This window comes from Phascolarctos cinereus, unplaced genomic scaffold (genome assembly GCF_003287225.1).
Source record: "Phascolarctos cinereus isolate Bilbo 61053 unplaced genomic scaffold, phaCin_HiC Scaffold_8;HRSCAF=390, whole genome shotgun sequence".
Lineage (NCBI taxonomy): Eukaryota > Metazoa > Chordata > Mammalia > Diprotodontia > Phascolarctidae > Phascolarctos > Phascolarctos cinereus.
This window is the reverse complement of record NW_027556291.1, coordinates 37,903,159-37,917,988: the sequence shown is the minus strand read 5'-3', so window position 1 is coordinate 37,917,988 and position 14,830 is coordinate 37,903,159. Positions and strand designations below refer to the sequence as shown.

General features: G+C 42.5%; 1 protein-coding gene across 5 annotated transcripts in view; it reads right to left on the bottom strand.

Annotated features, from left to right (window-relative positions):
- Positions 1 to 14,830, bottom strand: part of ATP11C (ATPase phospholipid transporting 11C (ATP11C blood group)) — a 210,762-nt gene that overhangs the window by 19,649 nt on the left and 176,283 nt on the right. For all 5 annotated transcript variants that reach the window (XR_013483660.1, XM_020971762.2, XM_078147922.1 and 2 more), the window contains exons 25-27: positions 9,651 to 9,786; positions 7,209 to 7,274; positions 5,764 to 5,867 (exon numbers count right to left, since the gene is read on the bottom strand). Coding sequence is in view for 4 of the 5 variants with exons in the window: in XM_020971762.2 (XP_020827421.1) it covers positions 5,764 to 5,867; positions 7,209 to 7,274; positions 9,651 to 9,786 (306 nt within the window). In the remaining variant the exon portion in view is untranslated. The remainder of the gene's footprint in view (positions 1 to 5,763; positions 5,868 to 7,208; positions 7,275 to 9,650; positions 9,787 to 14,830) is intronic.

Genomic DNA, 14,830 nt, shown 5'->3' with positions numbered 1-14,830 from the left:
GATGATAGTGACACTGTGTCAGGCCTTTGTAGAATACATCTGCAGTATCACGTTTTCGTTCTGGGTTTCCCATTTCAGGAAGGACATTGATAACCTGGAGCATAACTAGGAGGGAGAGAAAGGACTGAAGACCATATCATACAAGGACTGGTTGAGGTAACTGGGAATGTATCTAGCCTGAAAGAAAGATGTAGATTTCTTCAAGTCTTTGAAGGCCTGTCATATGAAAGACATATATTTGTTCTGCTTGGCCCCAGAGGGTAGAACCAGGAATAGTGAGCAGTAATTATAAGGGAAGAAGCATGGTGTAGTAAGTACATGGGGCACTGGATCTGGAGTCAGAAAGACCTAGGTTCAAATTCTGCTATGTGTCACTTAACCTCTTTTGGCCTCAGTTTCTTCATTTGAAGGTGAAGGAGTTGGACTCCTCTAAGGTCCCTCCTTTTACGATGTGCAAAGATAACAGATAATGTAGAGATCAGTCTTTACATCCAAAGCCTCATCACAACTCAAAAGTCCAAATCTTGCTCTCGTGGATCAAGAACTAGTGGGATGGGCTGTTTCATCAGGTTGTAAGTCCCCCATCATTGTAAGAGGCAGCTAGGTGGCACTGCAGTGGACAGAGCACCAGGCTTGGAGTCAAGAAAACCTGAGTTCAAATACGACCTCAGACACTTACTTCTTGCCCAGGGTCACATAGCTAGTAAGAGTCTGAGGTGGTATTTGAACTTGGGCCTTCCTAATTCCTAGTCCAGTGCTGTAGCTACTTCATGAGTCTTATGGTGGAAAATCATCTTAAAAATTTTAAATAAAAGTAAAGTCATGCTCTGGAAAGAGGGAAGCACTTATCTGAATTTTCCAGAAACATTTCAATCGTTGAGAGAATTGAGTAAAATGGATTCAGCTGCTCTCTGCCCAGAGCTCCCACCAGGATGTACTCATAAGCTTTGGGTGAGCCAACTTGAATTAATTCATATCACTGAAAAAAGCTCATACACTGAGGACATGCATGACCACCTGATATATATGATGAAAAATGGTGCCACTATATGGGCAGGCCATATAGTGAGTGTGAGAAACTGAAGATGGACATCCTAACTAGCACTGTGCTTGGTACTCTCAAAGAAGTGAAGGAAGGCCTCCGGGCCACAGGACAAGCTCTTCTATAGAGAAGTTCTAGAAAGACATGGACAAGACATGTCCAGGCTGGTAAAACAGGAAGGAGTTATGATACGCACTGGTACAAGAAATGAGGGCATAGATTCATTCATCACAGTACCAAAGCATTGTGGAATGACTGGAGTTGTCGGCCTTGGGTTTAAGAAGACCAGGGTCCAAGTCTTGCCTCTGACAAATACTAGCCCGAGGGACCCAAGTCAACTTCACTTCTTAGCATCTCCAGACAACAATTTTAGGTTATGTTACAGATGAAATCACTAATTTGCATTGTGTGAGGAGTGAAAAGTTTGAGAAACATAGTTTCTAGGTAATTAAAATTACTAATTACCCAGAAACTATCTCTCGGACTTTTCATTCCTCATGATTGGCAGAGGGAGCAGAGAATACTGTACAACACCAAAATCACAGGCCTCAAATCTTCCACTCGCTGCACTGTCGTCCATCCATTCCTCCCTTGCCATCCCCACCCCTCCATTATTGAAGTAACTCTCAATAATAACTCAAAGCAAAACCGAAACAAAGGAATGTTTCCTTTGGCCCCTGTGCTCACAGGCTTCTCTTCACAGGTGCTGTGGGCATGCCATAATTACACATTTCAGAGCCTGTCAACTCTAGGCCTTGGCCTTCTATATAGTTAATTTTCCTACCTACCTTCATTTCCCAGGGTTGTGCTTATTGGGCTTTCTTTCTGAAATAAAAATCAATGCCCTTTTCAGAACAGTGAAAACTTCTTCTAATTATGTCTCAAGTGACAAGAACATATTTCAAATGTAGTTCTCAGGTTTCTATCCTTCAAGAATCATAGATCATAGAAGTAGAGTTGGAAGGGACCTCATAGGCTATCTACCCAACCCCCTTGTTTTGCAGAGGAGGAAACTGAAGCCCAGAGAGGTTAAGGGTTATATCCAAGGTTCCATAAACTAGGAAGTGGCAGGGATTGGATCCCAGTTCTTCTGGGTCCAAGTTCAGAACTCTTCCCATGGCACAGTGCTGCCCCTCACTAATGAGATCTTCTGTACTTCCCTGCACTGATGCATATCATACCCCCTCCTTAATTTAGTAGATGATTACAGTGCTTCTTAAATTGAGTCACCCACAGCACTGAAAGGGTTGTTAAGTGGAAAAAGCTTAAGAAGCCCTGATCTAGAGGGGTTGTTAGGGTCAAAAACCTTTACCACCTACTGGTCAACCTTTGGGTGATAAGTACCTTGGCCCTTAGCTGGACTGGTCCTTGGTTAAGAGACTAGGTTATGTAGTCCTTCAATTAATCTCTCAGATCATCATATGCTATTATTATAAACAGAGATTGTTTGTTCAGTTAGAAGACTAGCTTGGTCTCCTGCCCATCAACAAATATTTACTGCAGATCCTCTACACCCATGGCAATGTGCAAGGCACATTTTTTTCCCTCTTGGCTGATTGGGAAGTAAGACGTTGTAAAAAGGGAACCAGCCTGGGAGTCAGATGAGCTAGGATCTAGTTCTGGTTTTGCAACTAATCTACCCTAGGACCTTGGACCAGTCCATCGCCCTCTCTGGGTGCCTCAGTTGTCCTCCTCTGTAAAAAGAGGGAGTTGCATGAGATAGTCTCTAGGGTTCCTTCCAGCTCTAACATAGTCCCCTGACTATTTGCCTCAACAAGATGAGGATAAGGGAAGGGAGGCAGGAGGACAGACAAGAGAACAAAATCAATCCATGCTGTGCTAGGTGCCGCAAATAAAATTCAAATCCTATCAGACAATGATTTAGCATTTCAAGGTTTGCAAAATATTCCATGTGCACTGTCTGATCTGAGCCTCAAAATAACCCGGGACGGTGGGTGGTATGGGTATTATCATTCTAATTTTGCAGATTAAAAAATCAAGGCTGGGGCAGCTAGGTGGTACAGTGGATAGAGCACTGGCCCTAGAGTCAGGAGGACCTGAGTTCAAATCCAGCCTCAGACACATAACACTCACCAGCTGTATGACTCTGAGCAAGTCACTTAACCCCAATTCCTCACCAAAAAAAAAAAAATCAAGGCTGAAAGAAGTCATTTGCATATGCCACACAACTAGCAAGCCTAAGAGGTTGGAGTGAACCCAGGTTTTCCCTGACTCTATGTCTAACCCTCACTACACCATGCTGTCTCTCAATAAGCAATTAAGCAACTTGAGGAAGAATGAATCAATCAACAAACTTTTATGAAGCACTAGCTCTCCACCAGGTACTGTGCTAGGTGTTAAGGATGGGAGGCCAGAAATGGGCACCTGGCCAAGCTGTGGGTTTGGAAACCTCAGTGGATCTCACTTAACATCATCAACAGAGATGACTGCAATTTGCTCTATTAGTCAAAGCACTGAGCTATGTAAACATTGCCAATGAAAACCAATCAAGGGCTAACTAGGCTTAGCATCAAAAACACTAACATTTAACCTCTCTGCAACTGGTGAAATGCATATCAGGCTTCTCCCTACCGAACCCAAGGCCCTTGAAGCCACACTGTGGCACAATGTCTCCTGGAGCTAGAGCCATAGGAAAGTTTAATGGCTAAAGACAGGAGAGCCAACTCTAGGAATCTGTATGCCCGGGGCAAGTACCATAAATCATGAGCTCAGCCAGAGAGAGCTCCACTGCCACCGCCATCACCATCATCATCATCATCATCAATATCATAGGCCTAGAGCTGAAAGGGAACCTCAGAAGTCATCGGGTCCAACTCCTTCATTTTTCAGAAAAGGAAACTGAGGCCTGGAAAGGTTAGATGACTCAAGACCATAGGATTATGGGTCTAAAGATAAGAGGGATCTCAGAGGACATCTGGATTCATCCTGTCCCCTCCCCCTCCCAATTATATATTCAAGGAAACTGAGACACTGGAAAATTAAATTAAATGACTTGTCCAAGACACTTAATTAAGTAGTAAATAGCACAGTTGGGATTAGAGCCCAAGTCCTCTGACTACAAGTCCAATTCTAATAATGTACCACACTGCCTCCCACCCAGTAGGTTTATAGTTTAATTAATTCTTCTTGCTAACTGGGTTCTAAGCAACACTGTTTTGCCCTTCTGAAGGTTAACAAATGTCATCAGCACACTTTAAATGTGGCATCCTAGGCCAAAGCCCCAGTCACTCTGCCCTAGTTATGACTCTCTTATCTGACCAAATGCACCCGTTAACAATTTCTGCTTACTTAGTGTAATTTACAGTGATATGTCACTGGGATCAGTTTTCTAAGTTCAAAGACATGAGTTTATTTCTTTTCAAGAACATTGTGGTTTTGTCCACAGTAACAGCAATATCATATGAAGATCTACTGGAATGATGTAGCTATTCCCAGCAATATAAAGATCCAAGACAATTCTGAAAGACTGATGATGAAAAATGCTATCCACCTCCAGAGAAAGAGCTGATAGAGTCTGAATGCAGATCAAAGCATACTCTTTTTGGGCTTTATTTTTCTTGTCTTCTTTTTCATCTGTGTTTTCTTTCATAATGTTGACTAATATGGAAATATGTTTTGCATGACTGCACATGAATAACCTTTATCAAAATGCTTGCCTTCTCAATGAGGGGGGAGGGGCAGAAGAGTAGGAGAGAATTTGGAACTCAAAATTGTAAAAAATGACAGTTAAAAATTGTTTTTTACATGTAATTGGGAAAAATGAAATACTAAAAAAATTTTAAGGAAATTATGGTTGCCTATGGTGAAATAAAATTGAGGCACATGTTTGCTATTATGTGATCAGTAAATCATGTCGTTATTCTGCATTCTTTGTGATCTTGTTATAGTAAAACAGGAATTCATTATAGGAAAAATGGAGGAACGCATGAGCCTGTTCAAGAATTGAGTTGTTGAAGGATTGACTTTCTGGATATATTTTATACCAATTTATCTGTGTGTGTATGTGCATGCATACACACATATACATGTATACAATATCCCCTAGTACAAGTAAGGTAGTTGAGGTCAGGCACCATTTCATTTTTGATCTTTAAATTTCCAGCTTGGCACACAGTAGGTGCTTAATAAATGCTTGTTGAATTGAAAGAGGACTCAAGAGTATAGTGGAAAGAACAATGGACTTGGAGTCTAAGGACCTGGGCTTGGGTTTAGGTTCTGCCACTGACTAGCTGCATGACTATATTCAAGCAACTGAATACCTCTAAGCCTCAGTATTCTCACCTGCAAAATGGGAAAGAAGGATATTCACTTTGCTTACTTCACATGCTTTCTCTGAGGATTAAATTCGATAACCTAGGGAAAATACTTTCTAAGCATAAATCGCTATGTAAATATAAGCTATTAATTATGAACCTTACATTAATTCCTTGATAGGTTCATTTCATTTTACACAACAGACAAAACAAAGAGAATATACTGGATGTGAAGTCAGACCTGAGTTCAATTCTCAACTCCTATGCTTTGTGACCCTAGGCAACTCACTTCCTCCCTAAGCCTCTGCAAAAATGAGGGCATTGGACTCAATGACCTCTGAGGTTCCTTTTAGCTCCTACTATAAATAAAAGATGGCAAGCGTTTAAGTATAAATATATACAGGTGTTCACATTTACAGGGTTACTTAGGAATACACAGGTACTTACCAGAGAATGCCTCCCCAGAAGAATGAGAAAAAGATATAGAAGATTAAGGAACCCCAAATCACAAAGTGATTGATCCAAGTCCAGAACCGAGTATCTATGGCAAGCTGAAAAAAAGTAGGGAAATTAGAAATTCAGTGAAAGAAGAATATAAAGTAATCTTGCTTAGATAGAAGCTGTTCCCTATACAATCAAAGTTCAATGATAGGGTAGGTCCTAGTTTAGGCTAGGGAAAGAGGATGGGGCAAAGCAGAGGGTACCGGGAACCAGGGAGGAAAAGACCTACCAATTTGGCACACAGGGACTTTTACCATAACCTGTACAACACCTCCACTAGGTGGGTTTAAGATCTCTTGAGAATGGGAATTGGAAAACCTGAATTTTCTTTCCGTCTTGCCATTTGCAAAAGGGTCCTGATCATCTGTGCCTTGGTTTCTCCATTTATACAATCATGTTATAAGAATACCACCAATGTGGCCAAATACCCATACTTCAGAGGGTTGTTGAGAAGATGAGGAGAAAGAAGGTGCCTCTCAAGAGAAGGGAAATTTCACAGGCAAGGTAGGGGGACTATGGGTGCAAAATATTGCATATGCTGGAAGATATGGTCACTGTGTATGCTGGTTTTGCTACACAGAAAGGCTCAGTGCAGTGAGGAGAAGTAGGAGAAGTGAGGACAGTGGTAATTCCAAGAAAAAAGGACATTATTAAATATATGGAGATTGTAGTAGGAGAGGCAGCATGGAGTCACAGAGAGTGTGTGAGGCTTAGAGTCAAGAAGACCTGTTGTGGCATGGACACTGAGGCTCATCTTGGATAATCCAGTGATACTTATTTACATGAATGGCTTTAATCAAAGTGCGCTTCCCAATGTGGGATATAGCATTGATCAAGAAAAGAAAATTGTTTTTTTTTTGTTCTGTTCCTGTAATTGCATTGGCATGGAGAACTCCCAGTGTGGAAACTCCTTTCACCATTGCAGATCAGCCCCTTATGATTGAAAAGAGCTTCCAGAGGCACTGAGAGATTAAGGGACTTCTCCAAAACAACATGGCAATATGTATCAGCATCAAGACTAGGTCTTTTTAACTCCAAGAGTACCTGGCCATCCATTGCTTCAAACTCTTCTCATTCTAGGTTATAACATCTGCAAAAATGCCAAGGTATGAAGATGTGCTAAAAAGAACACACATACACACACACACACACACACACACACACACACACACACACAAAATGGAGAGGAAACATCCTAAGAAAGAGGAATCACTGATGAAACCTGGATGTTAGGCATCTTGGGAGGAGGTCAGAAAAAAAGGGTTACAACGAGTAACAACCAACTTTCAAAACGAAGATCACAAAACCGATTTAGGAAGCAAATTGAAAGAACAAAATGTTCTTCCAACACAAGTGAACAATAATAATGACAATAATTTAAAATCTCTAACCTTCAGTGTTACAGTGACTATTAGGACTGTATAAACAGTAGTTCCAAAAGTCCAGTTCCCATAAGCCTGAAAAAAATCAGAGAGTTACATGTACCATTTTGTATTTCACTGGCCAACTCAGAGCCAGTCACTTTGTCTACATTTCAGGGTTTGAGTGTGGTCTTTGCCGCTCCCCAAGGAGGACCCCACATCTGTCTGCAATACCGCTGCTGAATCTCTCAGGCCCAGGCATTAAATCACAGGTATGGCAAAGGCAGGAATCCCCGCCCCCAACTCTGACAGTAACGTTCATGGGAGCAAGTCATTTGGATGACTTTGATCTTTAAAGATTCAGATAGGCTCTACTCCTCAATGATGGCAGTAATAAAACATGAGGGGGCTTCCCATTTTCCAGCTCCAACCTACCATGTGGGCTTCAAGAGCCCACTGAATGTTGGCCCAACAAGAAGGAAAAGCAGTCTGAATCAATCCAAATATAGTCAATGAATGGCATGTATATGCCTACCAAATGTGGTCAAGATCTGAAAGTTTCTTTTTTTATTTAAATGAAGCAAAAAAAAAAGTTAATAAAAGCAAAAAAAAAAAGGAAAAGGAAAGATTCAATCAAATCACGCATGGGTGCTAGGATTAATTGCTGGGAGCAGTTCTTGCACTCATCGGTCATTTTAACGAGCATTTACTGGAACGGTGGCAGAGGCAATAAGACGGCATCCATTTGGAATAATTTGGACAGAGGCCAGGCTGAAGTTTCCCCTTGCCCAAGCTGAAAAAAGGCTCTGTTGAGCAAATGAACAGAGCAAACAAGCTCCCAGGGGTCTTTTTACCCATTTGGGAAACACTTCTTTTCCCAAGAGCTATTTGCAGACAATTAATGTGCTAATTACAAATGATGCTTAGAATGTTTTTCTTAAGGCAGGTCTGGTAGTAACCCCTTTGGCCACTTTGTCAGCCACAATCTGAATTACTGCATAGACCAGAAAGTAATCAGACTGGACTTTTTTAGAAAACTATTCGGTCATTCAGAATGTTTGCTGATTCAGGTGGCCAAATTTCAATTAGTCCAAAGTCATGAGGTTTGATTGCGGTCTCTCACTTCACAATGTCACTCTAATTCACTGATCTTACCCACTTTATAATTAGATCTTAGAGCTTAGCACTTGATGGGGAACATTAGGATTTCATTAACTCAACAACAAACTTCTACTAAGCACCTACTATGTACAAGGAAGGCTTTGGCTAGATGCTGGGTATGTAAATATGAAAAATGGTTCTGTGCTTGGCTTCAAGGAGCATGGTGTAAAGTGTGTACAGAGAGAAGTAGGCCGCAAGGTAGCTGGGCCTAAATGACAAAGCCATAGAAAGTACTTTGGGAAAAACGTGAGGAAGAAGAGTTCATTCACTATCACCTGTGAGTAGGGGTACAGAGCAAGGAGGCCTATGTTGGGCCTGGGATTTCAAGAAGCCCAGAGAGGAAGGAGCACAAATCCCAAGCACAGGGAATGGCCTGGGTGACTGCACAGAAATGGAAAGGGAACTGAGAAATGGTGGTACAGTCTGGCTGGAATGAAGAATACCAGGAAATAGAAGAGTGTGAAACAAGGCCGCAAAGGTCAGTTGGAGGCGGATTATGAAGTTCAACAGAGTATAAACGTGAACACCTCTAACAAGGCCCTCCCTGAAGTCGACAGGATGTAATTAAAGCAAAGGATGTGATGTGCTGGACTCAATTCTCAGAAGCATGGCTGGGGGCCTCTTGTTCTCCTGTGGAAAAGAGTTTCTTGGCAACCCTCAGAGCTCCCCTTTTAGGGTCATGCCTGGGCAGTCAGTCGCTATGCTCCAACAGCCATAGGGGTGGTTAGGGAAGTGCTAAGGAAGTGGAATAGCCAAGCCCTGGTTGCCTGGAGAAACAGCCAGAGCCCACCCCAAAGAAAGGTAACGGTCTTCCTCTCCACTCCAACCCACTGTGTGAAACCTCCAAATGGTCTACCCTGCGACTCACAGGCTGCCAAATGAGGTTCAGCAGATAGGTTCCATCTTTACATCTCTCCCCATTTCTACCACACGTTCTTGGACATAGCAGGCAATTAATAATGCCTGAATATTTTAATCAAACAGAAATAGTAATTATGTACATCTCAAAGTAGGCATTGTCTTTTTTAAAATCTTAAGGTCATTAGCCAGTGACCATTTCAGCAAAAATTACAACCAAATTAAGGCCACAACTTTAGAGCTAGATGAAAACTTCAAGTTCTGCAGAGAACAAAGTATACTATAGCTCATCCATGTTTGATCAAAGGCATTCTCACTTCTACCCCATTACAAGTGACTCTAGTAAAGGGTTAGGGTCTCCTCCTGGTGAGCAGCAGACAAAAGCAGTCACAGATGACATCCCAATATAATATTTAGCAGTACATAATTAAAGCCTGCAAGCCCAAACTTTACCTTTCCATTCTCTTCCAAGGTTGTAGCCTGATAAAGGAAGTAAGTACCAAAGAAAAACACAGTTCCTTCAAAGGCAGACAGAAACGTCCAGTACAAGAAAGGGCCCCACTTTAGCTTGGCGTTGTCAGAGATTTTCCTATCAGGAAATGGTACAGAAAGAAGGCAGGTTAAAGCATTTTCTCCATCTTGCCATTCCAAGGGAACAATGCAAGAAATACATACCCTAAACGGAGGGCAAATACTGGGGTGGGCATATGATTATACTGGAAGAGGGCTCCCTCTGGTGGCTTGAAAGGTACCAACTCGAGTCATCTGGATGATGCCTTGACCAATCATATTAACCTAAAACTCTGGTTATGACAAAACTATCATTGATAAAATGCTAATGTTTAATTCTGAGCTTCTCCTAGAAATTCGGATCTTTAAGAAAATGTCCTTTATGCCTTTCCTGTTGACTTTGAAAATGTAATGGTAGGTGATTGAGAGAATAGTTAAATCACTCAAAAATCATATCTTAGGACCATGGAAAAGGAACCTTAGAGATCATCAGTTCCAGCCCCTCCATTTAACAGATGAGGAAACTGAGGCCCAATGAGATTAACTTGCCCACGGTCATCAAACTAGTAACAGTGCCAGGATTTGAACCAAGGTCCTTCAACTCCAATCTCAGTGTTATTTCCATTACACTGCACTGCCTCAACAGAAGGCCAAATGCTAAATAGTGATTTCTGTCCCAGACACAGATACTATGGGCTCATATGGATGCTGCCTTTAGTCTCTGTGGTAAGTCCTTCTCAGCATTTATCAAAAAGCATCTAGTCACCCAAATGTTTAACCTACCACCAGCGCTTCCTAAGACATTACTCACACATGCAGAGAAAGATCTCTCTTTTAGAAGCATTCAGAAGCGTCTACAAATTTACTGAGTATTGTTGTTAAGCATAGCTATTTCAGCTAGGAGAACCCATGAGGTAACAGTGCAAAATGACCACAAAGATCATAGGTAGAGGCCTCTGGGAATAAGAAAGCTAAAAGCTGCTCAGGCACAGGTGATGGCCCAGAAAGGATGGCAGGAGGGAGGGAACAAGGCCAGAACAAGGCCACCTATCCCCCCCCCCCCGCCAGATCCTAGAAGCCATGTTGCTAAGTCACCTGCCCCAGCACTGAAGGGTACCTCTCATTTCCTTATGTCCTTTGCATGCTATCCAAAGCCCTACCACAGAGATGACCAGAAGACATTTTTTTTTACTTTTCTTGTAGACCCAAGGGCTTACTTAGAACAGTGCCTGGCACAAAGGGGGCACTTAATAAATGCTTGTTGCTTGGCTTACTCATTGGCTTCCAATAGTCACTGTAATACCATGGATTAGGGCAATGGATGAAAGAAGAAAAGTAACTTTTCAAGGAGAGAGAGGGAGGTGGCCACACATAGGGCTTTGTAATAAAATTGATAGAAGATGTGCAATCAGAGCTCTAGACTTAGAAGGAATATTAGAGATGGTCAAGCCTAATCCCATCATTTCACAGAGGAGGAAACTGAGGCATAGTGAAGTAAAGTGACTTGCCCACAGTCACATACTTAGTATGTGTCAGAGGTGAGATTCAAACTCAGGTCTTCCTGACCCCAAGTGCAGTGCTCTTTCCACCGTGTAATGCATATGGCAAAACCAGGAAAAGGAAGGTCAACAAGATGTAACACAAGGGAAAGAGCATTTGGTTGGGTGTGTGCTCTTGCCTCACTGAGCCTCAGCCTCCCCTTCCGTAAAAGGAGTGTGGGCTGGCCTGAACTAGATCAAAATGTAATTGAGAAATGTTTAACAAGAAATAAAATACAATACAATATAGATAATGTTATTTTGTGGCTTTCTAAGTCAATAGACACAGGCCAGCAGAGATGTAATTCTATTTGAGTTTGACCTCAGTGGTCTAGAAGACCTCTAAGATCCCTTTAAGCTCTAGCTGTCTGTGGGGCAGTGTGATATAGCAATCCTGGGGCAAGTGTCAATCATCTTTCTGAGTCTATTTTCTCCTCTGTAAAAGGAGGTATGGGGGCAGCTAGGTGGTGCTGCAGTGGCCCTGGAGTCAGGAAGACCTCAGTTCAAATGCGGCCTCAGATACCTACTAGCAGTGTGACCCTGGGTACATCACTTAACCCCTACTGCCTCCCCCCTTCCAAAAAAAAAGAGGTGTGTGATCTAGACTACCTCTGAAGTTCTTACCAGCTCCAACAATACTACTGGTGACTAGCTCCATTGCCCTTTAAAATTGCTCAAGCACTCTTCACATTCATTCTCTTATCTGAGTCTCACAACAGCCCTAGGAGGTAGGTGCTTTGGGCATTACCATCCTCATTTTACAGGTAATATCCAGAGAGTGGAAATGACTTGTCCAAGGTTATACAGCTAGGAATTATCTGAGGTGGGATTGGAACCCAAGCCTTCTTGCCTCCAAGTCTAGCACTCCAGCCATTGCATGCTAGTATCCCATGAGATAGGGTAGCAGAGCAGGAACAAGATGCCACTGGCCTTCATGTCCACAAGACCAGGATGAACATCGGTTCCTGCTGTGCTTGTGGGCAAATCCCTTCAGCTCTCTAAGCCTCAATTCTCTCCTCTGTAAAATGGGATGATAATGGTCATACCACCTACATCAGAGGACTGCTGTGAAGCAAGGGGCTTTGTAAGCCTTAGGATGCTCTAGAAATGTGAGTTTTTTTTATGACTCGAAGAGAAGAGGCAAAAAGGGAATCAAAAATTGGGAAGAGGAAGTAAGTATATTTGTTTAAAGAGAGGGGCCAATTTACATGTCATATAATAAAGGGGCATGGACGTCCATCTTAGCACAGCAGGCAAGAGGATGAATTTCTTCCCCTTGCTAAATCACTTTTTATTTCTTTTCTTTTCCAGTCCAGACCTGTGATTTCATTGGTGTCGAGAATATAGGGAGCTTAAATCTGGAAATTAAAGTTTGGAGAGTGGCTTGGAGCATCAAGAAATTATGTGACTTGCCCAGGGTCACATAGTACATGTGAGAGGTAGGATCTGAAAGAGGATCTTCCTGGTTCTCAGGCTACCTTTCATTGCTAAATTTTCAGTGGGGGAAAGAATGGGGAAGAAGGAAGAACCCTGTTTCCTCTTTAGAAGAAACATCATATAAATTTTTTTAAAAAGGCCAAGTACATCTCCTATTTGAGGTGGGAGCCTTCACAAGCGGGTGAGTCACTAAAAACAAGGCTGAAAGGCAAGAAGAGGGAGCCCAGGCCCTTTGGTATATAAAGATACAGCAACATGGGGAGAGTAGGACCTGATGTGTCTGGCAAAGAAACAACAAGAAGGCAAGCTCGGGCTGGCTAGGGGGGAGTCGCTAGGACACAGCATTGATTCCAGCAAAGTGCAAACTCCCAAGCAAGACAATTCAAAAATTCATGAACTCTATCTGCAGTGCAGTCAATCAGAGATGTTACATAAGCTTGCTCCCCCCTGCCACCACCCCCTGTCCACCACTCTGCACTCATATTTCAACAAGTTATCAGCATTTGAAAGACAAGCCAGAGACAGTGGAAAGAGCACCAGGAGCCCTGGGGCTAAGTCTCAACTGCACCACTCATTTCCTGGGTGACCTTCAATAAGTTCCTGGCCCCACTCGACACCTCAGTTTTTCCCTCTATAAAATGAAGGGATAGGACCAGATCTCTCCCATGTCCCTTTTAGCACTAAGATAATACAAATGCCAGGTGCTAGTTTTCTAAGCCTCTTGGTTTACTATTCCAGTTCCTCACATTCCAGATGGGCATCTACTAACATCATCATTCCTCTTTCTTGCCCTACATAGAGATCATAGCATCCTAAATTTCAGTTTCCAAGGGAGACTAGAAGGTCATCTGGTTCCAACCCTCTCATTTTATAAAGGAGGTAACTGGCACCCACTACTCAGCAATCCTCTAGATTAACATCTTCATCCTTCATTATAATTCTGACATAAAAAAAAAATCCAATTTAATAATAGGCCAGTTGCTGGGGACAGTTCCAAGTTACCCATCCATAAGGAGAAACAGCTATTTCAAGACAAATCCATTTTTTTCTTTGACTCTCTGAATTAATTATGCTCTTCAAGAAAACTGTAGAGTTAGAGCCTGATTAAGAGGGGGAAAAATGTCTCTGGAACATTACATGAATTAGAGGCTAATGATTCTCACCATCTTTATTCTGCCCAGGTAGAGCTCAGTCATCAAAATGACTAAAAATCTTTTGTTCACGAACATAAGGTCTTTCGGAGGCTCCCCTGTAGGGGACACACCGATGGCACTCCCCTGACCCACTAGAAAAATGGACCCTAAAATCACAGAGTTGGGAATGATCCTAAGCTATCTAATCCAATCCAATGCAAACCTCCAAAGAAACCTTGCTACAACGTGGTCAGACCACACTCATCTGGTTAAAGACCTTGGGATTCATGCGCACACACCCATACACACACACACACACACACACACACACACACACACACACACACACGCTTACACTCCCAAGGCGGCCTAGTCTGCTCTGGGATGGCCCATACCATTGGGAAGTTTCTGCTGACATCTTGCCTAGATTGTCCTCTTTGCAACTTCTACTCAAATCCACTGCAAGTCTGATGGGAGCCAGGAATTCTCAACTGATGATTTCTTACATGTTAAAGCACAGGTCTTGAAAGTGGTCCAAGTAGTCATTTCTTTTTTACCTCACTTTGCAAATCCATAAACAACCTGGGATTTTGTGTGAGCCCCACTTGGCAACCAGTAAGCACCTAGGCCACTGCCATCACCATCACTTTCATCATCATCATTGCTCACATTTATATAATGAAAGTGCTTCACATGTTATCTCATTTGAATCTCACAACAACCCTGTGTGAGGCAGGTATTTTTGTTCCCCTTAGTTTACAGATGAGGAAACTGAGGCTGAAATAGGTTAGGTAACTTGCCCCGTATCACATACGTCAAGGAGTCTTGAGGCAGAATCTGAACTCAGGTCTTTCTGAATCCAAGTCCAGTACTCTGGCCATGATACCACCTCATTGCTTTGATTATGACTCCTTAGCTAAGTCCCAGGAAGCTGCCTGAGACACACAGCTGAAGCAACTTACCCAGGACCACCCAGCTAATAAGAACAAGAGTAAGACTTGAACTGCAGGCTTCC